The sequence below is a fragment of the Loxodonta africana genome, chromosome 11 (genome assembly GCF_030014295.1).
Source record: "Loxodonta africana isolate mLoxAfr1 chromosome 11, mLoxAfr1.hap2, whole genome shotgun sequence".
Classification (NCBI taxonomy): domain Eukaryota; kingdom Metazoa; phylum Chordata; class Mammalia; order Proboscidea; family Elephantidae; genus Loxodonta; species Loxodonta africana.
This window is the reverse complement of record NC_087352.1, coordinates 86,130,576-86,157,628: the sequence shown is the minus strand read 5'-3', so window position 1 is coordinate 86,157,628 and position 27,053 is coordinate 86,130,576. Positions and strand designations below refer to the sequence as shown.

The following is a 27,053-nucleotide window of genomic DNA, read 5'->3' as shown; positions in this document are numbered from 1 at the left end:
GGCAGATTTTAAAATGTTCAAATATTTTATGAAAAAATATATAGTTTAAAAATATTTTCAATCAAATAAACTACCCTGACGTAGACGTTACAGCCTCTATAGTACTTTGTTAAAGGAAGTAAAACATTTAGCTTGAAGAAGAAAGGATTCATGAGTTACAGGAGCTCTCATTTACTGTTTGTCTGCACAACACCTGGAAAAGGATTTAGACTTATATTCTAGACCAAGTGGTAACAAAAGGACTGGTTGTTGATAGAAAAATAGACTAAATATCCATCTCAGCTAGTGATTAAACAGTTTGACTCATATCAGCTCTACGTGGTGAGGACATATGAAAGTAACGGAAACGAGTTTTTAGGCTATGGATTTCAATGATCCTTGTGACTCCTGGCCTCTTTACCTAGGACAATTTAGAAGGAAAATTTTTTTTCAAGTTTTAAATCAAGAACTTAGTCTTTCCGAAGTGTGTGCTTGCTTTGTATTTATGACTTCTCATCACAAAAGGGGTTTCCATTAGTTCCTCGGTGATAAAGTTAAAAAGAAAAGTTATTCCTAGAGAACATGGAAATTATTGAACAATATCATTAATATCACATGCAAGTAAAATTTTGCTGAAGATAATTCAAAAATGGCTGCAGCAGTGTAGCAACCGGGAACTGCGAGAAATGCAAGCCGGGAGGTGGGCCAAGATGGCAGAGTAGTCAGATGCTTTATGTCTTCCCTCTTACAACAAAGACCCAAAAAAACAAGTGAACCAGATACAACGTCAATTTAGGAGCCCTAAGTATCAAAGACAAGGCTGAAGAATCAGACTGAGCAACAGGTGGAAGGAGAGACAATTGAAAAGCAGTGAGAACAGAGAATTACGGATCGTCGATACCCTGCTAGCCCAGCCTGCACAGTGTGGACAAATTGAGTCAAGCAAGCAGTGTTCCCAGCCAAAACCTGCCCAACCTGGTGCAGCTAAGCAGGAGCAACGCTGCACGTACTGCCAGAGTCAGCCAGGAGTGCTTCCGTTTCTGCGAAAGTTAAGTACCTGGACCCAACCCACCATGGGCACCCCAGCCCGTCCCCAAGCAAAGCTCCACAGGCCAAAGGGCACTCTCATCTCCTCCCTCATTCCTTCTCCCCACTCAGACACCAGTCCAGTGGCACTCAACACCACCACGCCCCCTAAGCTGGGAACTCAAGGTCCTGGTTTGGAGGTGCTCGCCCCTTCACCCAGCCACCAGTGCTGGAAATCCATGGATTTGCAGAACCCTCCACCCTCTCTGATCACCTGTGCCTGTGCCTGACTGGCTGAACTGGAATGGCTATATTGGGATAAGGCAGGCAGCAAACCCAGCTGAAGCCCACTTCACCTGCTCAGCTAAGGGCGAGCTGCAGACCTGAGGCATTAAACACCACACCGCCGCCTAAGCCAGTAGCTTGTGGCCCAGTCTGGGGCACCCACCCCTTTGTCCAGCGAGGGGGTCCATGGGCTTGCAGTGTCTTCTGCTTCCTCTGGTTACCCGCATCAGAGCCCTGCTGGCTGCACCCACAGTGTGGCCATATTGAGCAAAGCAAGTGGCATCCCCAGCCAAAACCCACTCCACCTGGTGCACACAAGCAGGAGCAACTCTGCACTCACGGCCAGAGACAGGAGTGCTTCACACCCTATTAAAGTTAACTGCACCCACCCACTCACCATGCACAACCCAGCCTCCTGTGCCAGAGGTACACGGGCCCTGAGGAGCACTCCCATCCTACTTGCCCTTTCTCTCTCCTGAAGCTGCAGACCTCTGGCATTCACCACCGCCTTGCCCCCTAACATAGGAGCTCAATCACACACACTTCGGGCCTGCAGGCCAGTGGTACTGCCCACTCTATCCAGCTGCCCACGTTGGGGGCCTGAGGACTGGTGGTGCCACTTAACCTCTCCAACCAATGGCACTGGGTGCCTGAGAACCAGCTGCACAATCTCCCTCATGACGCATTCTAGTGGACGTAGGGATGCACTACAACTGGGCACCTGTGGGCAGGTGACATCCTCTGGCTCCTTCCCCACATCGACCCCTCCTGCAACCAGAGGCTTGTACCTGCTCTGAACACCCACACGCAGCCCTGACCACCTGGGACTGTTGGTGAGAGTCTCTGTACCACACACTGGTGACCAACAACCCGGGCACCTTCGTCCCAACCAACCGGTAAGCAGAGAGTGCACATATAACACCCAGCCCAACAACCAGGGAGAACACTCCCTGTCCCCATTGACAGGTGACCATCAGGCAGATACATTACCTCACCAAAAATGACACCGACATCCTCAGTAGCCCTGCAAGAATAGCGTACAGGGACCTGTGCTCACACACCTAGTTGATGCTTCACCCACCAGGAGACAGGATGTGAGAGCTTCAACGTGGACAGATTAGTGACCTGAATGGCATGCACACCAAGCCTACTCAGATATATCAAAACAAAACAAAAATTCAGGATGTGGCAAATATACAATAAATAAATATAATAACTTCTTGATGCTTCAGAGACAACAGACAATATCAAATCACATAAAGAAGCAGGACAAGACAGCTCCAGCAAGTGACCAAAATAAAGAACTAGAAAACTTTCCAGAGAAGAAAAGGTAATGGAACTACCTGATAATTCAAAAGACTAATACACAGAGCTCTTCAAGAGATCAAAGAAGAGGTCAGAGCAAACACAGACAAAACCAAGGAAAACACAGACAAAGCAACAGAAGGATTCAGGAAAACAATACGAGAACAAAACAACAGAATTAACGGACCATTAGAAATCATACAAAAACAGCAACTAGAAATCCAAAAGATTAACTGAAATTCAAGCCAGATTCAGAAGAGGATGTGGAATGAGGGACATCACTGCTAAAGTCAGACAGATCCTGGCTGAAAGCAGAGAATACCAGAAGGATGTTTACCTGTGTTTTACAGACTATGCAAAGGCATTCGACTGTATGGATCATAACAAATTATGGATAACATTGCAAAGAATAGGAATTCCAGAACACTTAATTGCACTCATGCGGAACCTGTACATAGACTAAGAGGCAGTCATTCAAACAGAACAAGGGGATACTGCATGATTTAAAGTCAGAAAAGGTATGTGTCAGGGTTGTATTCTTTCACCATACTTATTCAATCTGTGCGCTGAGCAAATAATCCAAGAAGTTGGACTATATGAAGAACATGGCATCAGGATTAGAGGAAGACTCATTAACAACCTGCTATATGCAAATGACACAACCTTGCTTGCTGAAAATGAAGAGGACATGAAGCACTTACTGATGAAGATCAAAGACCACAGCCTTCAAGATGAATTACACCTCAACATAGAGAAAACAAGAATCCTCACAACTGGACCAATAAGCAACATCATGATAAATGGAGAAAATACTGAAGTTGTCAAAGATTTCATTTTACTTGGATCCACAATCAACAGCCATGGAAGCAGCAGTCAAGAAATCAAACAACATTATGGCACTGAGTTGCAAAAGACTTCTCTAAAGTGTTAAAAAGCTAAGAGACCATTTTGAGAACTAAGGTGCACCGTGACCCAAGCCATGAGATTTTCAGTCGCCTCACACGCATTCGAAAGCTGGACAATGAATAAGAACAATGAATAACAACAATAACACTACCATCAGATTCCCTGCAGCTCTGATCAAATGCCAGCCGAATAATTTCAAGGCAACCTTATTCATATCCTATCACAACGTGCCCTAAAATGTCAGGACTCCTTAGGAAGGCAACGCAAAAGTTATAAATCAGATTTACCCAAAATATCAATTAAATCAGGCAAATACTGGTGTCCTTATTTTATGAATTCAAGAGCTTTCTAACAATGACTCAATGTGTCAGCTGAGATTTCAGAGCAAAATATTAGTTTCCAGATGTCTTGTATATATGTATAATATTCTACCATGCGCAAGCCATTTAAACTGAAACTCTTAATTACTTTATTATCATTTTTTTATCTCCTCCTAACTTGTGACAAAATCAGCTAGGACTGTGTCATGGATTGAATTATGTCCCCCAGAAAACACATGTATCAGTTCAGCTGGGCTATGATTCCCAGTACTGTGTGGTTGTCCTCCATTTTGTGATTGTAACTTCATGTTAAAGAGGATTAGGGTGGGATAGTAACACCCTTAATAAGGTCACATCCCTGATTCAATGTAAAGGGAGTATAGGGTAATGCTATTCAGCTATATGCATCCCCTCCCTAAATGAATCAGCTTTGCTCTTCCTGGAAGCACGCTGGGGATGAATTCCGGATGGACTCAGGCTAAGGTACAAGGCCGGGAGTGGCATGACTGGGCCAGTGGCCAAGACCGAGGAATGCCTTAGCAACAAGAAGGAAAACATCTGGGCCTGGACGTGAAGTCCCTGGGAACACTGACTGCCCAAGGACGTGGGAGAAAATAATGAGCCTTGGTCCCAGCTGGAATGGTATATAGGCCTGGGTCCCTTGCTAGGTGTTAGTGGAAAATACTCCAGCTGGCCACCACTGGAGAGCAGCTGCTTGCCGGTGTCAGTAAGTTTCCCTGAACGTATGAATCTGGAAAGGGCTATGTGTCAGTTCTTCAGATTATCTGCCTGGACACGCAGTGAGGGTCTTCCCTTGCTCAGGCTGTCCCCCGACAGGGAGTTTCCCTGGGGTGTAGCCTGCACCACCTTTTATCTCACAAGAGATAAAAGGAAAGGGTAGCAAGCAGAAAGTGGGGGACCTCATATCACCAAAAAAGCAGTGCCAGGAGCAGAGCGTGTCCTTTGGGCCCAAGGGCCCTGCATGGTGAAGCTCCTAGTCGGGGGGAAGACTAATGAGAAGGCCAACAGAGAGAGAAAGCCTTCCCCTGGAGCTGATGCCCTGAATTTGGACTTTAGCCTACTTTATTGTGAAGAAATAAATTTCTCTTTGTTAAAGCTATCCACTTGTGGTATTTCTGTTACAGTAGCACTAGATGACTAAGACAGACTGGTATCACTTCTGCCATACAAAACTACTTATTTTCTTGGAATAGAATTATATTTGTAAAGTTTATACTTTCAAAGAAAACAGGAGAGCCTTGCTAATCTGCCTCAGCTGGATAACAGCCTCTAATTATAAGCTCATAAACCCAAACCAAACCCACTGCTGTCAAGTCAATTCCAACTCATAGCAACCCTATATATAGGACAGAGTAGAGCTGCCCCATAGAGTTCCCAAGGAGTGCCTAGTGGATTCGAACTGCTGACCTTTTGGTTAGCAGCCATAGCACTAAATCACTACACCACCAGGGTTTCCTATAAGCTCACAGCTGGTAGTAAAAAGGAACGTGATTTGTGGGAGTAATGGGGTTAGTATACTCTATAAAAAGGAAAAAGTCTACCAGTTTGGTTTTTTTTCAAAAGCCAATTCTTATTTTATAAAACACGCTTTTCCTGAATAACAATCTTTTCAGAACTGGACTCTTCTGATTCAAAGCTGCATTATTACATGCAGCCCTTGGAAGGGCGTATCACTCGCTCCTTGACCTAAAGGTGGGTCCTCATACATACTGGGTCATTCCCTCTGACCAGGGCATCCTCACTCTTGAGGAATGAAAAACAGCTTTGGTGTGTTGTGGCTACCATTGAGATGTTGGTTTACTCTTTAACTTCCGGACTTCAGCATCATCGCATGACTCAGGTTAGATGTCAGTGGACAAAATCCATGAAACGTGTAAAATACGATCTTTTATACCAACTTGCTTTCCTAAACAGCCATATGAATAGTAACCTTAGGCATACGAACAATACAAAATATTTCACAACTAGATCTATCAAGGAGCCCTGGTGGTGCAGTGGTTAAGAACTTGGCTGCTAACCAAAAGATGGGCAGTTCAAATCCACTAGCTGCTCCTTGGAAACCCTATGGGGCAGTTCTACTCTGTCCTACAGGGTTGCTATGAGTCTGAATTGACTTGACGGCACCTAACAACAACAACAACAGATCTGTCAAAGTGCCAGAAATTATTTTGGAAGGATGTACTGATAGAGAGACTTGATAATCTGAGGGGTCTTTCTCATTTTTCATTTCTAAGTTTACACAGGTACCTTCAGTAATGGCCTTCAAATCAAACTTACACAATCTAAAAATAATCAATCTTTCCAAATTAATTTTGGTAAAATGAAACTTCTTATCTACAAGCAATCAACAATTTCAAGATAAGGAGGATCAGCAAAGAAAATACTAAACTCCAATTTGCAGATGTCAACTCTGGCAGGTATAGGAGTGCAACTTTATCTAAACTGCTTTCTCTCCCAGGAGTATTCCCGTGCCACCTAAACCTACGAATATCTTTAAAGTTCTAAAAATGTAATCTTCCATTCATAGCAGTGTCTGGCACATGACAAGTACTCAAGAAATATGGATTGAATGTTGAATAAATTAATTATCCAAAATTTGGAGCTACATGAGATCATCTGGATCATCCCTGCCCTGCCTCCTAATTTGTAGATGAAGGAAGAAAGGTCCAGAGACGTTAATTCACTTGTTCAAAACCACACAGCTAGTTGACTGCAGAATTGGATCTAGAACTCAGGATTCCTGGTCTCAAATCTGCTATGCCCAAGGGCTCTTCAAGTGTCTTTACGAACTTGGGCTTTTAAAGACTGAAGAAACCTGTGGTCATGAGCTCAGACCAATCTTAAGGTTTCCATAAAACTAAACCAAATCTGTTGTTGTTGAGTCAAATCTGATTCACAGCGACCCTATAGGACGGAGTAGAACTGTCCCATAGGGTTCTCAAGCAGTAGCTGCTGGATTTGAACTGCTGACCTTTTGGTTAGCAGCCGAGCTCTTAATCACTGTGCCACCAGGACTTAAGGTTCCCATAGCTATCCATTATGTGAACGCACAGGCATTCCCATAAATGTCATCGCAGTGGATTAATTACTGTTGTGCGTGGCCTTTCTAGCCATGGTCTTGTAACTCCCACCCAGGTGACCATGTGATAGGGTAACTGTGGCCTACAGAGGGGATTGGTCAGTTTTTCCTTAAAAGAGAGCCAATTCCAGAGCAGAGGAGTCCACCACCACCAAGGACGGAGAGACCAGCAAGAGGAGATGGCACAGTGGGCTTCCCCGTCCATGGACAGAGAAAGCTGAGTGTTTCTGGGCAGAGGCTGAGGGCCAGGGAGAGGCGTGCCTGCGAGCATGGCTAGGGAGAGGCTGTCCTGATGGAAGAACTGTACCCTGAGTGTCCTTGAGCCTGAGTTTTAACTGTTAATTCCCTAATAAATCCCATAATTGTAAGTATGGTCTGTGAGTTCTGTCTGGCCATTGCAATGAATTATCAAACCCAACAGAGAGTGCAGTGGGAGGGACAGCTGGTGTCAGAATTGGTAGAGACATCAGAGAGAGGAGGCGTGTCTGACCTCCACCTCATAAGAGTCAGCCTTGGGCTGTTCATCTTGGTTCTCCTTCCCCCTTGTGGGGTTGGAAGAGGTCAGACACTGCCTCCATGCTGTTTTTATAGTCAGTTACAGTGGAAATATGCCTGGGTGTCATTTACTCTAAGAAATCAGCTTGACTTTTCCCTAGCAAACTACTCTTACAGTAGTGTTACCTTAATCTGAAAGGTTTTGTTAAAGACAAATTAATTAGGGCAGAAACAGTTCCTACATACAATAAACCCATTGCCATGGAGTCGATTTCAACTCATAGCAGAGTAGAAGTACCCCACAGGATTCCCAAGGAGCCACTGGTAGATTCAAAACTGCCGACATTTTGGTTAGCAGCTGAGCTCTTAACACTGCGCCACCAGGGCTCCAGTTCCTACATACGCCCCCCCAAACCAAACCCATTGCTGTCGAGTCTATTCTGACTCATAATGACCCTACAGAACAGAGGAGAAGTGCCCCAAGGAGCGGCTGGTGGATTGGAACTGCCGACCTTTTGGTTAGCAGCCAGAGCTCTTAACCATTGCGCTACCAGTGCTCCAATTTCTATATAAGAGAATCTAATTATAATACCTTAATGTGCTTGGCTACTAACCAAAAGATTGGAGGTTCAAGTTCACCCAGAGGAACCCTGGAATACTTCTAAAAAATCAGCCACTGGGAGCACAGTTCTACTGTGACACACAGGGGTTGCTGAGTCAGAGTCGACTCTAAGGTACTAATAATTATAAAGCCTTACATTTGGTGGTTCTTTACTGTTCATAAAGCGTTACCTGTGTTATCTTGCAGTTCTGTTCCTTTAAACATCAATTAATTTGCCAGATTAAGACAGGGAGCAAAAGCCCTGAAATAGGAGGGTGCCTGTTTGAGAAACAGCGTAGAGGCTGCTATGGTTAGAGCAGAAGCAAGTAAAAGAGAAACGGACTATACAACAAGGGAGGTTAATAGGGGGCTGAGTGTGGAACCTAGAGGCTTAGTAAGACAGAACAGAGGGCCCCCCAAATCTGCAAACATAATAACAAAAAATGGGCCAGGGTGCAGAAACAGAGCCATTCCCCAGAACAATGGGGCAAGGTATCTAAAAATAGCCTGCAAACTTCTTTAAAGTTTCCTTTCAGAAGCAGTTGGAGAAGACCAGGCCCAGGGACATGCGCAGAACATCCACCTGTGACCGCTGTGTGACCTTCCACCAGGGGCGGTGAGAGGGTACAACCCCAGCTGGGGAATCAAACCTGGGGGCGGGAGACTGCGCAGGCACGACGCCCCATCGTAAGTCCTGCTATGAATCCCGGAGGCTACGAATCCAGGACAGGAGCCATCTTGGAAAGCTACTGCACAGGCACTGTAGTTAACATATCCCCACCTGTGTCTACGAATAAACATCAATCTTTTCCCGCCCAAGAACTTTAAAAAACTCTGGCCTGTCTTTTGTTCTGTGAGATGAGGGTAAGCGTTGCTCTAGGCCTGCCTCGTCTCCGCTTGCAAGCTTCTTCAATAAAGCTTTGCTCGTGTGGAAAACTATGTGCCTTACCTGCTCATTCTTGACCAGTGAAAGGCAAGAACCTTATTCCAGTAACAAGATGTTATCTTGCTGCTGGTAAATGAAGTCTCAATAACTTTATAATTGTGAGAGAAGAAGGTGCAAACCTACAAATGATTCCAGTGACGCTGGTCCCTCTTTGACCTGGTGGAGAGGTGGTAGGTAAGAGATAAGGCTGCATATCAGCAAAAGGTCTGGGCAAGGCCATGGCTAACTGACCCGCCTCTCTTTACCTATGTCCCAGGCTACCTCGCTTTCATTACTTCAAGCAGCACATGCAGCACAGGTGGCACAGTGTATTTGACCTCAGACACCAAATACCTGAGTTTTAAAAATACTGGCCTGTGATGTCAGCTTGATTTCTTAGGCTTTCGGGTGAGCCCAAAGCAAAGAGCAGGTGCACAGAATGATAGATCGCTTTTGTGTGGCCTTTCTCACCATAGTGTTGTAACTCCCACCCAGGTGATTGGGCACGACTGTGCAAGGGGGGTAACTGTGGCCAACCAACGGGACTGGTTGGTCTTGCCATCCCCCTAGGCTTGAGATGAGCCATCCCAGAGGCGGGAAGGAGAGAGGATTCCACTGCCACCAAAGGAGGAGGCCCAAAAGAGGAGCATGTCCTTTGGACCCAGGATCCCTGCACTGAGAAGAGAGCTGTAACACTGAAGACAGTGAAAAGAGGTGGCAGAGAAATAGCGGCAGGAGAGACCAGCAGGAGACAGAGCAATGGTCTTCCCAGCCCATGGAGCAAAAAAGCTGAGTGCCTCCAGGCACGTGTGGAGCTAGGTTTGTTGACCCCTAGAGCTAGAGCTGAGTGCCTCTGGGCCGAGGCTTACTTGCAGGGTGGGATGCCTTTGAGCACTTCTTGGCAGAGATAAAAGAGCTTTGTAACACTTGCCTGAGCAGGGGCAGAGGCAGAGGGCCAGAGAGAGGCATGTCTTTGAGCACGGCTGGGAAGAGGCTGTCCTGATAGAAGAATTGTATCCTGAGTGTTCCTGAACTTGAACTGTAACCTGTTACTTCCCTAAGAAACCCTATAATCGTGAGTATTTTGAGTTCTGTGTGGCCACTGCAATGAATTATCTGACCCAGCAGAGAAGCAGAGAGTGCCATGGGGAGGGGAGAACAAATGGTGTCAGAATTGGTAAAGATGGCAGAGAGAGAAGGCACGTCTGGCCTCCTTGGTAATTAGCCTTGGGCTGTTGATCTTGATTATTCTTCCCCGTTGTAAAGTTAGAGGAGGTCAGATGCCGCCCCCACACTGTTTTTACAACGAAAAATCCTAATCAAAGGTTAACTTTTCATCATAGAAGCAAAAGGGTTGCTAACTGGTTATCTCAGGTGTGTGCAGGTATGGAACACCTGGCCCTTGCTGCATCACTACTCCGTGTACTCAGGCAAATGTTGGCAATGGGCATTACCTGCCTTGGCTGGTTGACTTTTGCTCCTGAAGACAAGAGTAATCGAATGACATCCAAGTAACCACCTTGGGCAGCCAGGAAGAGTGCAGTGGCTCCATCCTGAGAGAGATCAAATTAATAGTATAAAAAAAAAAATCACCTTTCATGTTTGTTTGAAAAGAGATTAAATTTGAAAAAAAAAAGTTTAACACAATTTTCCATTCCCATCCCCTTTTATATTTCCATCCTTTTACCTATTAAGAGCTAAAAGTTAGTTAAAAAACAAAAAATTCCCCAAATGTCTTGCTTTTATGAATAGGCAGTAAAAAGTGAACTTTTAATTAGATCTTTCCTATCCCTTTCTCTTTCTTGCCCTCCCTATCCACGTCCCCCCCACCCCACGTGTTGCTTCTCCAAGCATTAAAACACAAGGTGCTTTCAGAAAAAGTCTTAGTGAGAATCGCCATGAATTTGCTCCCTGCCAGCCCAGCAGACACAAACAAGAAGCCCAAAAAGCAGGTGCAAATTTCCGATTCTCCTTGGTTTTTTTTTAAACTGAGATGTTTATATCTTCTGGGCATTTCTGCTTTCTTGAAGTGTCAGTAGGTAATTCTAGCAAATTCATTGGCAGCTGACAGCATGCCTTCTCCCCAGGTGCTCCCTCACACAGATGCATTCACAGTACACAGTGAGCTCCATTATTTTTATATCACAGTGGGAAAGCCAAGCACATGCTAGTAGAAAACACCCAGTTATCCCAGCTAGTTACCACGCTTCCCATCAGGAATGCTAACCAAAAGTTATATACAAGACACCCTTCCCTGGAGTGTCCTGGATTTCCAGTGAGTGTCAGTGAGCTGCTAGACTCCCCTCAAGGAAACAATTAAAAAATTAATCAGCCTGTACATATTTTTAAGCAGATGCTTGATTCGGGGAAAAAAATTTCAGCTCCTCCCTATTGTGCTGTTACAGAAGGTCTATCATGCCCTTAGCAGCTGATAACTCTCAGGAATTTTCTAAAATCGGCTATCCATACATTAGACTTTTCTCTGTGCATTGTAAGTTTCAGTTCCTAGGAGTTTTCAGGGATCACTGACTATTTTCCCTCTATATTCCAATTGTTCTTAATGGAAACATTCGGACTGTTTGAGTACGGGTAAAAGTCTTAACGTACAATGGAAGGTATGGTATATGAAAATTTCTTGAGTCACCTTATAACACAGAGGAATTTACTATAGGAGTGGGATTTCCCCAAACTCTCCCTTTCTAGGATTATGAGCCAGTTTTCTGTAAGAATATTATCTAACAAGTACAAATTCTACACCCACAGTCAATTTGGGCTGATGACTATTAATGGTAATGCTATGACAATCACAATTCACTTGCCTTTTCCAAAGACTTTGGCTTTCTGCTGGGCCTACACATACACGTACTCAAACACACTCTCCGATGTACTCTACCTGCAGCCAAAGAATATCCAGAGCTTTGACCTGGTCAAATTTTTAGACCAAGCCACATGTCAGAACCACCAGTTGCCCAAGTTTGGCCCTTAGAGAGTCCAGGTTTGTTAGTCTGAGCAGGCCTGGGAATTGGTATATTTTTAAAGCTCCCCCAGTGATTTGGGCAGCCAGATTTGAGAATCATTCTTTTAGACCATTATCAGTCATTCACTAGAAAAGGCTACAGCCCCAAAGAACATTACAGATTTTGAAGTACAAAGGGTAAGGCTAGATGCTCGGTATGTCAAAGAGGCCCATGACTTGTCAAGAGTTAACCAGGTCTACTCTGCAAAGGGTGTTGAAATGGAAAAGTTCGCATCTATACATCTCATTACTTGGCTATGAAAGTATAGTGCCCTGGGCATAAGGGCTACACCGCCAGTTGTAGGATAGCCTAAAATATGGTTCATAGATAACTGGAAGTAGACATTCTTTTACTTTTCACTATGAGATGCAACAAGTGCCCTCATCTGCTCATATTTTACTTTTTCCTATGAAACAGGAACACCATCTGCCATAAACCCCACAGAATTACAGTGATGAAAAATTAAAAGAACTCTTGGGTCATGGGCTAATTGCCAACTAGCTGCAAACAGACCCACACCGGTAGTGGATGCCCGCCAAAGGTCAGTGGTATGCAGGGTTTCCCATGTCTTCCTTCTCCCACCCTCACTTCTCCACCAAATACCTGCTTTCTCTACTTTGTGTCCTTCCTCACAAGTAACTCTACAACGGGAGAATTTATGTTGGTTTTTGGCAAGTCCGTATGCTGGGCTGCATGGTTTGACGTGGTACAAATATATGAATACGTATCTTATGAGTTTTGAAGATTGTATTTGTATGTGAAATATCTCACTTGTATAAAAGATTTAAAAAGAACAGATTATATGGTTTCTATATAGAAAATAGAAAAAGCACATCTGGTCAACTGTATCTTTTTTCTTTTGATGTCTCAGATTCAAGTCCTAATGTTCATTAAACTCTTTTTGAAGTTGGCATTTCTGGCATCTGAGTTCAGACCACTGATGTTATTTGTGATGAGGGAAGCAGTGAGAGTCTACCTGACAGCCCCTTGAAACACACTCACATAAAGTTGGTCATGGATGTTGGCTCCATGCTTCAGGAGCGTCTCCACCACTCGCGTGTGTCCATACTGACTGGCAGCCAGCAGGGCGGTGCCCCCCTCCTGTCAGCATGAAAAGTATACATACATTAGAAACTGGGGAGGCGAATGTACCAGACACTCCTTACACAGCAGGCACTTTGGAAAACAGTTTTCCCATAGATAACAAGAAGCACATGTTTCTCCTTTATTCCTTTTACTTCTTCATAATCATGACACAGTTCATCTTAAGAATATTGTTATGCTGTATACCTGGATGACTTGCTAGAGATACATTACAATTATTTGCCTAAGTTATTACTTTTAATTAAAAAATCTCCGATGCCAAATGCAGAAACATTTATTTGCTTCTCAAAAAGGAAATCAAAGAACAGAAAGTCTGAACTAATCAGTTCCATCTTGGAATGACCAGAACAGCCTCCTGTGGCTTCTGGCCAGAGACCCTCTTCACAAATGTGGGCTTCTTCCTGCAGCTCTGCCCAGCCGTAGGCTACAGGAGATGAAGGTGCTTTTATGGGGTCTCTCTCTGGGCCATGGCTCTCCTGGATATGATCTGCACCCATTAAAAGCATGGATAAATACAGCACATTCTACGTGCCTTTCACCATCCTGCTTAGCATTTGCCTCTGAACATGTGCCAATTTGTCCAGGCCTCTTTTTAAATGTGGGCCTACAACTAAACACGCCTGTAAAATAGAAGTGGTCTGATGCGGGGGGCGGGGGGGAGGGGGGGGCAGGGCCTTACTCTGTTCATTTGCTCTACTTTCATGTGGCCTAAGTCAGAATTAGTTTTATGTCAACCACATCACACTACTAAGTCATGGAGTTTGTGGTCAACTAAAACCCTTAAAGGTTTTCTTCAAGTGCTGCAGCTAAGGGTTATCTTTTCCCATCTAGGATTGTTGAGTTGCTGGTTTGGCTCTGTGAATTCATATGTGGACATATGAGCTAATTATAAACAACAGAAAAACATGTTATCCTGTCCTGAGATACAAATCATAAATACACAATAGCATGGTTCCTAAATCTTGGCAAAGGTGTTTGTCCAAGGTGTTTGCCCTCAGAGCCCGGCCCTCAGAAGGTCTCATTCGGCAGGTTGAGGTGAGGTCAGAAATGTGCCTTTTGACCAGTCATGAGGGGTGACTGTGATATGCGGGTGGTAAGTGGGCCTTGTTTGGAGAAGCTCTTGTGTCCACAAGCAGGTGAAATCTTGTTGGAGGCTAAGAGTGGCTGGGTGAGGTTTCACTGAGAGCAGAGCTGGGTGGTGGGGAAGTTGCGTCTTTGAAGGGTAGAGAATGGAGAGGAGAGAGACTAGAAGGCTGAGAGGCTGGTGGGGGCAGGGGTTTGGCATCAAGAAATTGCTTAGTAGCCTCAATGAACACCACCATTTCTAAGTTTGTTCTTTCATTTTCCGGCTTATTGCCAAATGAGGTCACAGAATGGATAAAACATAATGATCATCATAGAAGAGCTGATACCTTTTATTTTTACAAACACAGTTTTAGGGGAAATAGATTTAATAACAATGAGAACAACTGTTGAAACAAAGCGAGTTTTGAAGACAGGATCATATATAACTCAAAGCCTCTTGACACACTCTTCTCCCATGGAAAGCTCTTAGACACCTGCAGTTGACCTAATGGAAACATGGAATTCCCCACCCTGGCCCCATGTTACACGGATTTCTGGGACAGCACAAATCAGCTAATGTATAAAGGCTTCAAACCTGCAGTAACTGGTCAACCAAGAAGATTTAAGCAACAATATGGTCACATGTGATCATTTTTACTTAGTTGAAAGAGTTGACAGTTAGGTCTTGTAATTTTACTTTCTATTTTTAGCTGTATTTTAGAATGAAAAATAAAATGGTAATTAATATAAGATATACACATGCCGCCAGGCACTTCTTGGAAACTCTACGGAGCAGTTCTACTCTGTCCTGTAGGGTTGCTACGAGTCGGAATCAACTCGACGGCAGTGGGTTTGGGTATACACATGTACATACATTTTATATCTGCTGTGTCTTATATGGAAACCCTGGTGGCGTAGTGGTTAAGTGCTACGGGCTGCTAACCAAAGGTTTGGCAGTTCAGATCTGCCAGGTGCTCCTTGGAAACTCTATGGGGCAGTTCTACTCTGTCCTATAGGGTCGCTATGAGTTGGAATCGACTCGACGGCACTGGGTTTGGTTTTTTTTTTGGGGGGTGTCTTATATTGGAACCTTGGTGGCACAGTGGTTGGGAGCATGGCTATTAACTAAAAGGTTGGCAGTTTGAATCCACAAGCTGCTCCTTGAAACCCTATGGGGTGGTTCTACTCTGTCAACTCGATGGCAACGGGTTTGGTTTTGGTATGTTACACCGAGCATTTTTGGGGGCATGCACACTGTCCAAAGGCAGGCTTCAGGAAAGCCAGATATCCCTTCTGAAACAGATCCACTTAATAGTTAACATTTTAATGGGGGAAAAAATCCTGAAAACTCCCTTGATATCTAAATACCACATACTAATGGATTAAGAAAACCTAAAAGTTTCCAACTGGGGTAAATTTTTAGGAATTTCAAAATGATTAAAGAAACCCCTAATAAAACCAAACCCATTGCCATTGAGTTGATTCCAACTCACAGTCACCCTATAGGACAGGGCAGAACTGCCCCAAAGGGTTTCCAAGGCTGTAATCTTTATGGAAGCAGACTGCCACATCTTCCCTCCATGGAGCAGCTGGTGGGTTTGAACTGCTGATGTTTTGGTTAGCAGCCAAGCACTTTACCACTGTGTCACCAGGGCTCCTTCAAAATTACGTTTAGATAAGACATAAGCTGACAATTACAAAAATCTTACGGCAGTTCATATTATGTTCCTACAAAAATATTATCATATAAAATCATATTAAACACAAAATTGATCTTTCTGCAGTCTTGGATTTCTGACCCATATGCAAAAATGAAAAAACAGTTATTTTCTTAAAAGAGGAACCACAACTCATGGCTCAACTACACAAATTGTAATTGTATTGCATAGTGTGACGAGGAGAGCTCAAAGAAGTAACCTACGTGCCAAATCACCTTCCTTAGAACTCTCTCAGATTCATGAGGATCACCTTAATGCTTTTTACAATTCCTATCATAAAAGAACAGGGGAAGTTAAAAAGACACCTACAACTGTTCCCCTTCTGGTCATAAAATGTAGCGTCCCAGAGTAGAAAGCCACCAGTGCAGAAAGAATCTAAGTAATTCCCCACGAAATACTCCAATTGTGAGCCTAAAGTAAAAATGTAATGTTTGGAATTGAATCCCTAGGATCAATTCCTGAACAAGTAACCCTGCAAAATTTACCTTCTCAGGCATGAAAATCTTATAAAAACAGAAGCACCAATTCGTATTATAGATGAAGAGAAACTAATACCCATGGTCGCTAAAATTCTTCAACAGGGTATGAAATCCAGAAAGTTCTCTTACTTTGGTTCTAAATTCAGTGGATGCTCCAAATTCAAAGAGAAATCGCACGATGTCGTTATGGCCTTGCTGGGCAGCAAAGAACAGGGCAGTTGTACCTGACTAGGAGAGACAGAGGCGGCTTTTAAAAGACATTTTGTTACATTGCATTTGATTTATATACTTGCAAAGAAAACAAAACAACCCAATATTGTTGCATATAAACTTTTTAGCTTAGAAAGGGGCTACGTTTGAGCTGATTCTATTCCTGGGGTAAAGGAGGGTTGTAAGATGAAAGGAAAACTTTATTCTCGGTGTTGTGGGCTAGATGGTGACCCCAAAATCTATGTCCATGTCCTAACCCTCAGGATTTGTGAATATTACTGTAAATGACAAAGGAGTGATTCAGTTAAGGATTCTGAGAGGAGGAGTTTGTCCTGGATTGTCCAGGTGGGCCCTAGATGCAATGACAAGTATCCTTGTAGGGATGAGGCAGAGGGAGATTTGACACAGAGAAGAGGAAGAGGAAATGTGACCACAGAGCAGAGACTGGAGTAATGTGGCCACAAGTCAAGGAACGCCGACAGCCAACATAAGATGGAAGAGCCAAAGAAAAGATTCTTTGCTGGAATCTCCAGAGGAACTACGGCCCTGCTGAACTTTGATTTCAGGCTTCTGGTCTGCAGAGCTGTGAGAGAATAAATTTCTGTTGTTTTAGGCCACCCAGTTTGTGGTACTATGTTATGGCAGCCACAAGAAACTAAGGCACTCAGCATAGTTTGGGAGACACTAAAAAACCCGTTGCCGTCAAGTCGATTCCAACTCAGTGACCCTATAGGATAGGGTTTCCATAGGGTTTCCAAGGAGTGCCTGGTGGATTCAAACTGCCAACCTTTTGGTTAGCAGCCAAGCTCTTAACCACTACGCCACCAGGGTTTCCTTGGGAGACACTAGCATTCATTAATACAGGGAAGAATTCTGGGTACAATATTAAGCGCCTATGAACAGAAAGCTACCAGTACAGGAAAGAATCTAAGTAATTCACCCATATATTTCTCCAACTGTGAGCCCAGTGTACACATAGGTTCAAAATATTTCTCACAAACAGACGTATTGATAAGAAGCAGCCCGAATCCAAACTTTAAATTGATCATGATATTGAGACACAATTCTTAGCATCATTTCTTCCCACTACTTTTACACACCTACTCAAAGATTGGTACCCAAGTTATAGCACAGTCTGAGAAAAATCACCATACCATTTGGTGGGCAATTTATATTAGTCATATAAAAATGCTCTTCACTACTGCTCTTTGACTTGGGAAGAAGCTAACACTACTGTTTCCCAGGGATGGTAAAGAGAAAACCCTTTTCCACTGCTTTCCCCAAACTGTTAAGGTGATAGGATCTCACCCAGGTGTGAGAACTCATAAACCCATTGCCACTGAGTCAATTCCGACACAGAGTGAGCCCATAGGACAGAGCAGAGCTGCCCCTTACGGTTTCCAAGGAGTGACTGGTGGATTCCAACTACTGACCTTTTGGTTAGCAGCCAAACACTTAAACCACTGTGCTGCCAGAGCTCCCAGGTGTGAGAAGCCAGACTAAAAATAATCTAGAGTTTGTTATTAAGGTTGTGTGTGGGGGGGGTGGGTGGGGAGTGTTATGGATTGAATTATGTGCCCCCCCAACCCCGCCGCCGCCACAAAAAGTTATCTTGAAGTCTTAACTCCTAGTATCTGTGAACATGACCTTTTTTGGAAATAGGGTCTTTGAAGACGTTATCAGTTAACCTGAGGTTGTAAAGGAGTAACCAAAAAGGAGTAGGATGGTCCTAATCCTACCTGAGTGGTGCACGTATAGAAGAGGAGAAGAGACACAGAGACAGACAGGAGAAGATGGAGCTATGCTGCAGCTCAAGCAAAGGAATGCCTGGGGCTCCCAGAAGTTGGAAAAGACAAGCAAGGATGTTTCCTGGAGCTCTGGGAGAGAACATACTCAGGCCAGCATCCCGAATTCCAACTGTTGTTAGCTGTCCTGGAGCCTGCCCCCAACTCATGATGACCCCATGCACAACGGAACGAAACTCGTCCTGGTCCTGCAGCCCTCCTGTGATGAGTTGCTGACTGGATCGTTGTGATCCATAGGGTTTCACTGGCTAATTTTCAGAAGTAGCTCACAAGGCCTTTCTTCCTAGTCCGTCTTAGAGTGGAAGCTCCATCGAAGCCTGTTCAGAATCATAGCAACACGCCAGCCTCCACTGACAGAGGGGTGGTGGCTATGCATGAGATGTGCTGGCTGGACTTGAACCTAGGTCTCCCGCACGGAAGGTGAGAATTCTACCACTGAACCACCAATGACCCCAAATTCAGACTACCAGCCTCCAAAACTCTGAGACAATATATTTCTGTACTTATAAGTCACCGAGCAGCCTTAGGAAAAGAACAGCAGCCTTAGGAAAAGAACACAGGGAGCAATGAGGCAGAACCTATGACAACATCTTCCCAGGAAAAACTCTCTACCACAGGCCATGCCTCACCCAGCCTCACCCCACTAAGGCACAGGTGGCGAGACCATTCATAGAGCATTCTGCTTCCAATGCCTGAGGAGTGATTTTCTCCTTGGCTCCCACAGAAGACAGTGGACAGCACCCTTCCATTGCTTTCTTACAGCAGAAGACACTGGGTTCCAGAAACCTTTGAATGTAAGCAGGTCTGAATGAAGAAACTTGGCTAGAATAGAAAAACTCTCTTCTTAAGAGACAATTTTAGAGACTACTAAGGGTCATTTCTAGGAGTTGTTTCTTTATTAGGAAACCCTGGAGGCACAGTGGTTAAGTGTTACAGCTGCTAACCAAAAGGTCAGCAGTTCAAATCCACCAGGTGCTTCTTGGAAACTCTATGGGACAGTTCTACTCTGTCCCTATAGGGTCGCGATGAGTTGGAATCGACTCAATGGCAACAGGTTTGGTTTGGTTTTTTACCAAGGGTCATTTCTAGGAGTTGTTTCTTTATTGAGAGAACAGGTTTGTTTTTCAATAGGCTTTCCTGATAATTATAAAAAATCATATTTACAGCAGTTTGAGCCAATTCTGTAGCATATATACTATCAATCATTATGCACATTAACGCAGCAATCTGAGGAAACCTTGGTGTTGCAGTGTTTAAGAGCTGGGCTGCTAACCAAAAGGTCAGCAGTTCAAATCCACCAGGCACTCCATGGAAACCCTATGGGGCAACTGTACTCTGTCCTACAGGGTTGCTGTGAGTTGGAATCGACTTAACGGCAGTAGGTTTGGTTTGGTTTTTACTAGTGAAACACAGGGCTTCATACCAACTCCATCTGCAGCTCCTATGTCTGTGAGCTACACCCCGCTGCCATCAAGTTGATTCAGACTCATGGCAACCCTGTAGGACAAAGTAGAGCTGCTCCATAGGGCTTCCAAGGAGTGGCTCGTGGATTCGAACTGCTGACCTTTTGGTTAGCAGCCGAGCTTTTAACCACTGCAACATGAGGGTGAGCTATAGTCAGCCAATACTGTTGGTTCTCTAAAGCAATGGTTTCTCAGGACCAGGAGCTTCTAGTTTGTCTCACTAGCAAGTTCTGTGTATCTTGACAGCCACCTAAGAAAACAATGGCAAGTACTTTTTCAGAAAACAAATACTGTGATATTGCAAAATGGATTAAGAATGAACCAAAGTAGAAGTCTGCTATAAAAGTAAGTTCCAAAGCATGGCAAGGAATTCCCTTTCAGCTTCCAAAACGGGTGAGGTGAGGTTGGAGTTTCCTCTGGCTCAGCAACTCCACTGTCCCAGGTTGGCACGGTCTCGGGAAATTCAGGGGATCACTGGGCACTTACACACAGGTGACCTCTGAGCTGGGTTCATTGTGGGTAAGTCCTCAAGGGCTATTGTGCTCAGTGCACAAGTTTGTCATCTCCAAGAACAATAGTTAAACAACTGGAACCAAACTAAGGGATGAGTATAAAACCATAAAAACTTTGGACTGGCTGGCAATCAATCCAATATTTCTCTTCTTCTCTCAGCTCTTAAAAGATTTTTGTATGTGTTGGAACTGCCCTTCAGCATAGAGTTTTTTGAGTAAGCAGATGTGGATATTGTTTTTATTAGAGAAAATCTGACTTTACTTCAAAGTTATAATAAATATGGAGTATAAAGCTAAGAGAAAAAAAAGATTAGGGTAATTTTCCGTTACAATTCTAAATGCGTCCAAACATTTTTCTCTCAGAGAGCAATTAACTACTGATGTGAAAATTACCTAAAACAATAATCTAGTGCAATGGAAATTGCTCAAAAGAATCTGTGAGAAAATTTAATTGAATTTACTATAGTTTCTCTGTACTACTACTCTCAGAGGATCAGGCTTGCTGATCTGGGCTATAGAGAACAAGATCCCTGAATCTGTCAGTCAAATGTCACCCTGCTATGGTCTACCATCAAGGCCCAGAAGGAGTGATGGGAGGGCTTGCAGGATGTCCTTTGGAACTCTTGACACAGTCCTTAGGCCAAGTATGCTCTTAATTTGCTCCACTGAGGGGTGGCAGTCCAGGGGAAAAGAGAGAAGTGTATTGGCTTGTTGAAAATTTGGTTTATGATCTGCCCTTTTTCAAAGGATTGTGGGGCAGGCCCTGGGGTAAGGCTGTATCAAGGAAAACCAAGTGGTCCAGTCTGGTTTAGAGCCCATAACCCATGTCAGGTCTGAGTCAATATGGACTGAGGAGGCAGATTCACTCTAGGGATCCGAGGATGTGTCCCCATAACAGTCAACTTACCAGGCCCTTGATCTGACCCTAGGTCAGAAACATACACAGCCCCCCAGATCTGATCCCAAGGCATGTTAAAACGTCCCTGCCTCCCACTGCTCCTCTAGATTGGGCCAGCCACAGATTCTCTGGCCAGGCCAAGTCCCTGAGACTGCTTTTGAGTGGAGTGCAGGAACGGGCTCACATTTTAGTCCAGTGTTCACTCATGGCTTTTTAAACCATTGTTGTCGAGTCAGTTCCGACTCATACTGACCCTATAGGACAGAGTAGAATTGCCCCATAGTTTCCAAGGGGTGGCTGGTGGACTCATACTGTTAACTTTTTGGTTAGCAGATGAGGTCTTTTAGAGGGGAGCTTATTTAATACATGGCCAATCAGAGAAGTCCTTTGAAAATATGGTTTGGTGAGGATGGTTGAGATGTCCCAGCAAGTGAGCCCATCAAGAATAGTCTGGTGACTTGATCCTTGTAAAAATATAATGATCTCTATACTAAAGTCCTATCACTTCTATAGCATCTCATCCCAAGAGAAGTAAGCACTGCTTTTAGGTTAGCACAAAATGTGTGAGCATTCAAGGAATGTGATTAAAGGTTTGGTCACCTCAGACTGAGACACATGCCTGACAAGATACACTTACCTGAAACACAACTGATGGACTGCTCCAGGGTCTTATTTTAGGCATAATGAGCTCTTGAATCAAAGCTTTAATGTCGTATAGGAAAGAAGCAATGGTTACTCTTGTCCTCCTTAGCAACCTGGAGTCCCTGGGTGATACAAATGGTTAGCTCAGCTGCTAACCAAAAGGTTGGAGGTTTCAGTCCAGCTAGAGGTGCCTCAGAAGAAAGTCCTGGGAATCTACTTCCAAAAACTCAGCCACTGAAAACCCTACGGCGAGTTCAGTTCGACTATGAAAACAGGGGGTTGCCACCAGTCAGACATGGTTTGATAGCAACTGGTTTCTCCTTACCGACTCACTATTATGAGAACTTCCATGTCTGTCACCCTGGTAATTCTTTTTTTTTTTATTGTACTTTAGATGAAGGATTACAGAAAAAAGTAGTTTCTCACTGAACAGTTAGTACACATATTGTTTTATGACATTGGTTGACAACCCCGTGACATGTCAACACTCTCCCTTCTCAACCTTGGGTTCCCTGTTACACCCTAGTAGTTCCTACCAAGTGCAGAGCTGACCTACCTCTCTCTGGAGATTGATGTCTGCTCCCTGTAGAACCAGCTCCCGCACACAGTTCAGGTGACCAGCATAGGAGGCGACCATGAGGAGCGTAGTGCCGTGCTGGATGGAAGAGAAACAGATGAAGAGTCAGGCCGGGCCGGCGTCACATCCCAGAGAGGGTTGCTGGAAAAGACTGCAGAAACGTGAGCCCACTTAGGACATGCCTCAGCTCCAATTTTCCCATAGTGATAGAAGTACCTCATGAATAATATTATAATGCAGACTTGATGAAAAAAAGCAAGGTGAACTGCAGAGGTTGGAATTTTCAATTTAAAAACTCACTCACTTCCATTACCTTCAGAAATACAGTCCAAGTGAACCAGAGTTACTGCATTTCAAGGCGGCAGTGATGTGATGACTTCATTTTATGATTGCGATGAAACAACTCCTGAGCCAGAAAACTATTATTAATGCAGAAAATGTGTCAGATGGTACTGGTAAGGTTTCTGCATTCAGAAGTCTTTACCTTCAAAACAGTTCAGGCGAAGATGAAAGGTACTACAATGAAAGGAGATTAAAATGTGAAGAAGAAGGCGCCTTGGGGCCTACGTCTCCCTCTGGCATCAACCAACAATATAACCTGGGGCAAGCTGCTTACAATTCCTGGTGCTCATTTACTCCATCTTTGAAATGAGGGATTGGATGATTGCCAACATCTCTTTCAGCTTTAAGATTCAAGGACGTGAGGCATAGCATGTGATAAAAAACAAAAACCAAACCCGTTGCCACCCAGTCAATCCTGACTCATAGCAACCCTATAGAATATGATATAGACTCTTCCAATTAAAGTGGACTTTTGTAGTTTACAGTTATTTTCAAGGTCTTCCGAATTGTGATCGTACCTACCGCCTCTCTATGTTCAGCAGTCTACTTTTTAGGAGTGGACAACAGGAGGTACAGTTTTGCGTATGAGAAAGGCTCACCAGGTATAGGGTGATAAATGAACTTTAGAAGTTTATGTTATTTGCACCTGTGGGATTTTGTGGGCAGGCAGACAGTTATATGTTCACTCACAGTAAGATCCTGGGCAGTTTTACATAACCTTTCCAAATCTCATTCTCCTCACCTGTAAAATGGGGGAATAATTAAAGTATCTGCCTCACTAAATGAGTAAATGAGATAATTCAGGCAATGTGCTTAGTAATGTTAGATGAACTAATGTTCAGTAAATGTTAGATATTAAAATCATACTATGATAGTTCAGTAAATGTTAGGTTATCATCTAGCTTCTGTTGACTTCTGCAAATGGCAATGCTAGTTTTGAGAAAGTCTTGTTTACTATACATAAAAAGACTACAAACAGAGTCAAGAAAAGCTAATGACTTCATAGTAGTGTTCTGTGATATTGTTTCCATGCCATGTGACTATATTTGGCATTTGAATGTGAGAGCTTTATGTAGACTGTACCATCCATTATTCTCTTGGACTTTTTCCTCTGTATTCTCCAGCATTGGAGTGTCAATCTTGGTATTATAAACTTCCTCTGGAATGTAGGAAATTTTATTTAGATAGCAGATAAGAGAACCCTTGCTTTAAAACCAATCTGAACAGACAAGCTATGAATGTATCCTTTATGAAAGACGTGAGACTATCATGGGTCACACTGGTCTCAAAATAAAATTAATCATAAAAAAAAATTAATCATAAGCCAGAGGAAATACAAAGCACTCGATTTGGATATTTTAAAAAGAAAAAATTAAAAAACGGTAGACTCATTTGTTTTAAAGAAAAATGAATGAAACAAATAACAAAAGTACTTTGTAGACTGTATTTCAATTCTATATCATGTTCTATAGAGAAAATATCAGAGGTTGGGCCAAAGCAGAAAGAGAATAAAGAAGTGGTATCTGTTTACGTATTAAGCTACACAAAAGTATTTCCTTTATATTCAAAACCCATCAGTTTGATTGACTTTAATTCTTTAAAGATTAAGAACACAGCATCAGAATTGGAGGAAGACTCATCAACAACCCACTATATGCAGATGACTCAAATCTACTTCAAAAGACCTCTTTAAAGTGTTAAAAAGCAAAGATGTCACCTTGAAGACTAAGGTGCACCTGACCCAAGCCACGGTGTTTTCAATCACCTCATATGCATGTGAAAGCTGGACAATGAATAAAGAAGACCAAAGAAGAACTGATGCCTTTTAATTATGGTGTTGGTGAAGGATACCGAATATACTACGGACTGCCAGAAGAACAAGCAAATCTGTCTCGGAAGAAGCACAGCCAGGATGCTCCTTAGAAGCAAGGATAGCGAGACTTCATCTCACATACTTTGGACATGTTATCAGAAGGGACCAGTCCCTGCAGAAGGACATGATGTTTGCTAAAGCAGGGGGTCAGTGAAAAAGAGGAAGACTGACACAGTGGCTGTAACAATGGGCTCTAGCACAACTGTGAGGATGACGCAGAACTGGGCAATGTTTCATTCTACTGTACGCACGGTTGCTACGGTTGGAACTGACTTGACAGCACCTAACAAAAACCACATACATGCATGCTAAAGCTGGACAATGAATAAGGAAGACTGAAGAATTGATGCCTTTCAATTATGGTGTTGGCAAAGAATACCGAATATACCACGGACTGCAAGAAGAATGAACAAGTCTGTCTTGGAAGAAATACTGCCAAAACGATCCTTAGAAACGAGGATGGTGAGACCCTGTCTCACATACTTTGGACATGTTATCAGAAAGGACCAGTCCCTGGAGAAGGACACTATGCCTGGTAAAGTAGAGGGTAAATAAATAGGGGGAAAACCCTCAATGAGATGGATTGATACAGCGGCTGCAACGATGGGCTCAAATACAGCAACAATTGCGGGGATGGTACAGGACCTGGCAGTGTTTTGTTCTGTTGTACACAGGGTCATTATGAGTTGGAACCAACTCGACGGCACCTAACAACAACAACAACAAAGATTAAAGATAATTCATTCCATTGCTTGAAGCTAAAATTTAAAATTAGTTTTCATTTTAATATTATCCTAGTATCCCAGTCAATTCTAATACTTGATGTGTGAGTGTATGTAACTTTTAAAAACTACCTGTTTTTGACCAGAGGATATGGTGGGTATAAGGTAGTAAAACCTACAACAAACAAGGCAGTGAAATGCATATATTAACACATCTAAAAAGACTAAAAGAACCCTGCCATTGCACACCTCTGTGGTAAATGTGTGTCAACAGTGCATACCAGTGATGGATTGCATTAAAGACAAGCTAAGCAAAACAACGTCAAAATCGTATAAAAACAGCATGAATTTAGGAATTGAACATGAATGTTAAAACACCATATAAAGGCCTAGAGACGAAGTATTTGCTGTCATTTGTTGAAAAAGTGTGAATATGTCACACTCAAGGTTAGGAACAGTCCCCAAGAAAGTCCACTAGGCCATCTTTATATTGTAATGGCTCTCACAGGCTTTCAAGGGGATCCGGGGCCTTGGCCCCATTAGCAAGGGTAGTGATAGCCTGAGAAACCAACCACCCCCACAAGAAACCAGCCTGGAGCCTGAACTCCATGTTCAGGTGGCACATGGAGGAGGCGAATACAGTGTACAGAGGAGGTGAATACAAATACAGTGAAATGCCAGGAAACAAAGGGCTGCGCTGTTTCCAAAATCTCCTTGTCCCTCAGACACCACCAACCTGAGAGGCCCTTTCAAAATAAATGAGGTGTTGGAAATTACTGTCATTTAGAGTTGTTCTTTGGGGGTAAGGTATTATCTCTCCAGAGAGCTCCTGACAAGATGATTTTTTGGAGACAAGTAAGGGCTGACCTATAAACATACTTGTGTATATTCAAAAAAGCAAATTTTGGGAACAAAATAGCTACTGGTCACCCAGCAGACAGAGAGAGTGTGAGCTCTGAGAGTAAGAGGAACGACAGATCTTTTTGATGGGGAAAGGTGCTGAGGAGGCTGATAGTGTGGGGTGCTGTCTAGTGGTAGGATGGATGTGGTACAGCCAGGTAACCCTGGGAAGTCAGGAGGAAGACCCAAGGGTGTCTGACAAGGAGTGACTTCAAGAAAGGGGGAAGCGGTCAGCCAAGTGGTCAGTATGGGTAAGGCAGATCTGCCCGATGTGGTACTGCTGCCCCATGAGATCGGAAAGCCACTTTGTAGATGCCCAAGACTTCAAACGGTTTGGGTCCTGGCGAGAAACAGATGGTGCATCTAAATCGGGATAATCTGAAGAAAGTTTAAAGAAGAGACTATTTATAAAGACGAGGTACAAAGAATAGTGTAGGTCCCAGAGCTGGTAACAGTGGGACTCCCTTACCAACCGTAGGCCTGAAGGTGGGAGGGGAAGTTGCGTTTCTCAAGACCTGGAGAGTGGCAGCGCCTTGTGGGAGGACATGGCAGACACGAGCAGGGAGGGCACTGGGCTCCCCAGTCTCTCTCTCCTTGCACTCCCTGTCTTGCTGCCAAAGCTGCTGTTGACCAACCCCAGCTGAAGCCAGAGGGCAGGTGAGTCCACTGCCGCAATGCACACTGATCAGACTCCTGGACACAGAGCAAGCTGGAGAAGGATGGACAGTGGGTCTGGAGGGGCCAACCCAAGACATCCTGCACCCAGGCCCTGCTGCGACAACTG

General features: G+C 43.8%; 1 protein-coding gene across 4 annotated transcripts in view; it reads right to left on the bottom strand.

The window, feature by feature from the left end:
* The window catches only part of ANKRD29 (ankyrin repeat domain 29), a 63,676-nt gene that overhangs the window by 20,020 nt on the left and 16,603 nt on the right, over positions 1–27,053 (bottom strand). For 3 of the 4 annotated variants that reach the window (XM_064294645.1, XM_023543933.2, XM_023543935.2), the window contains 4 exons: positions 22,412–22,510; positions 16,455–16,553; positions 12,962–13,060; positions 10,397–10,495 (listed from right to left, as the gene is read on the bottom strand). In XM_064294645.1, coding sequence (XP_064150715.1) covers positions 10,397–10,495; positions 12,962–13,060; positions 16,455–16,553; positions 22,412–22,510 — 396 coding nt within the window. Of the gene's footprint in view, positions 1–10,396; positions 10,496–12,961; positions 13,061–16,454; positions 16,554–22,411; positions 22,511–22,745; positions 22,949–27,053 lie in introns of all 4 variants that reach the window. The other variant, XM_023543934.2, reaches the window with a different exon arrangement.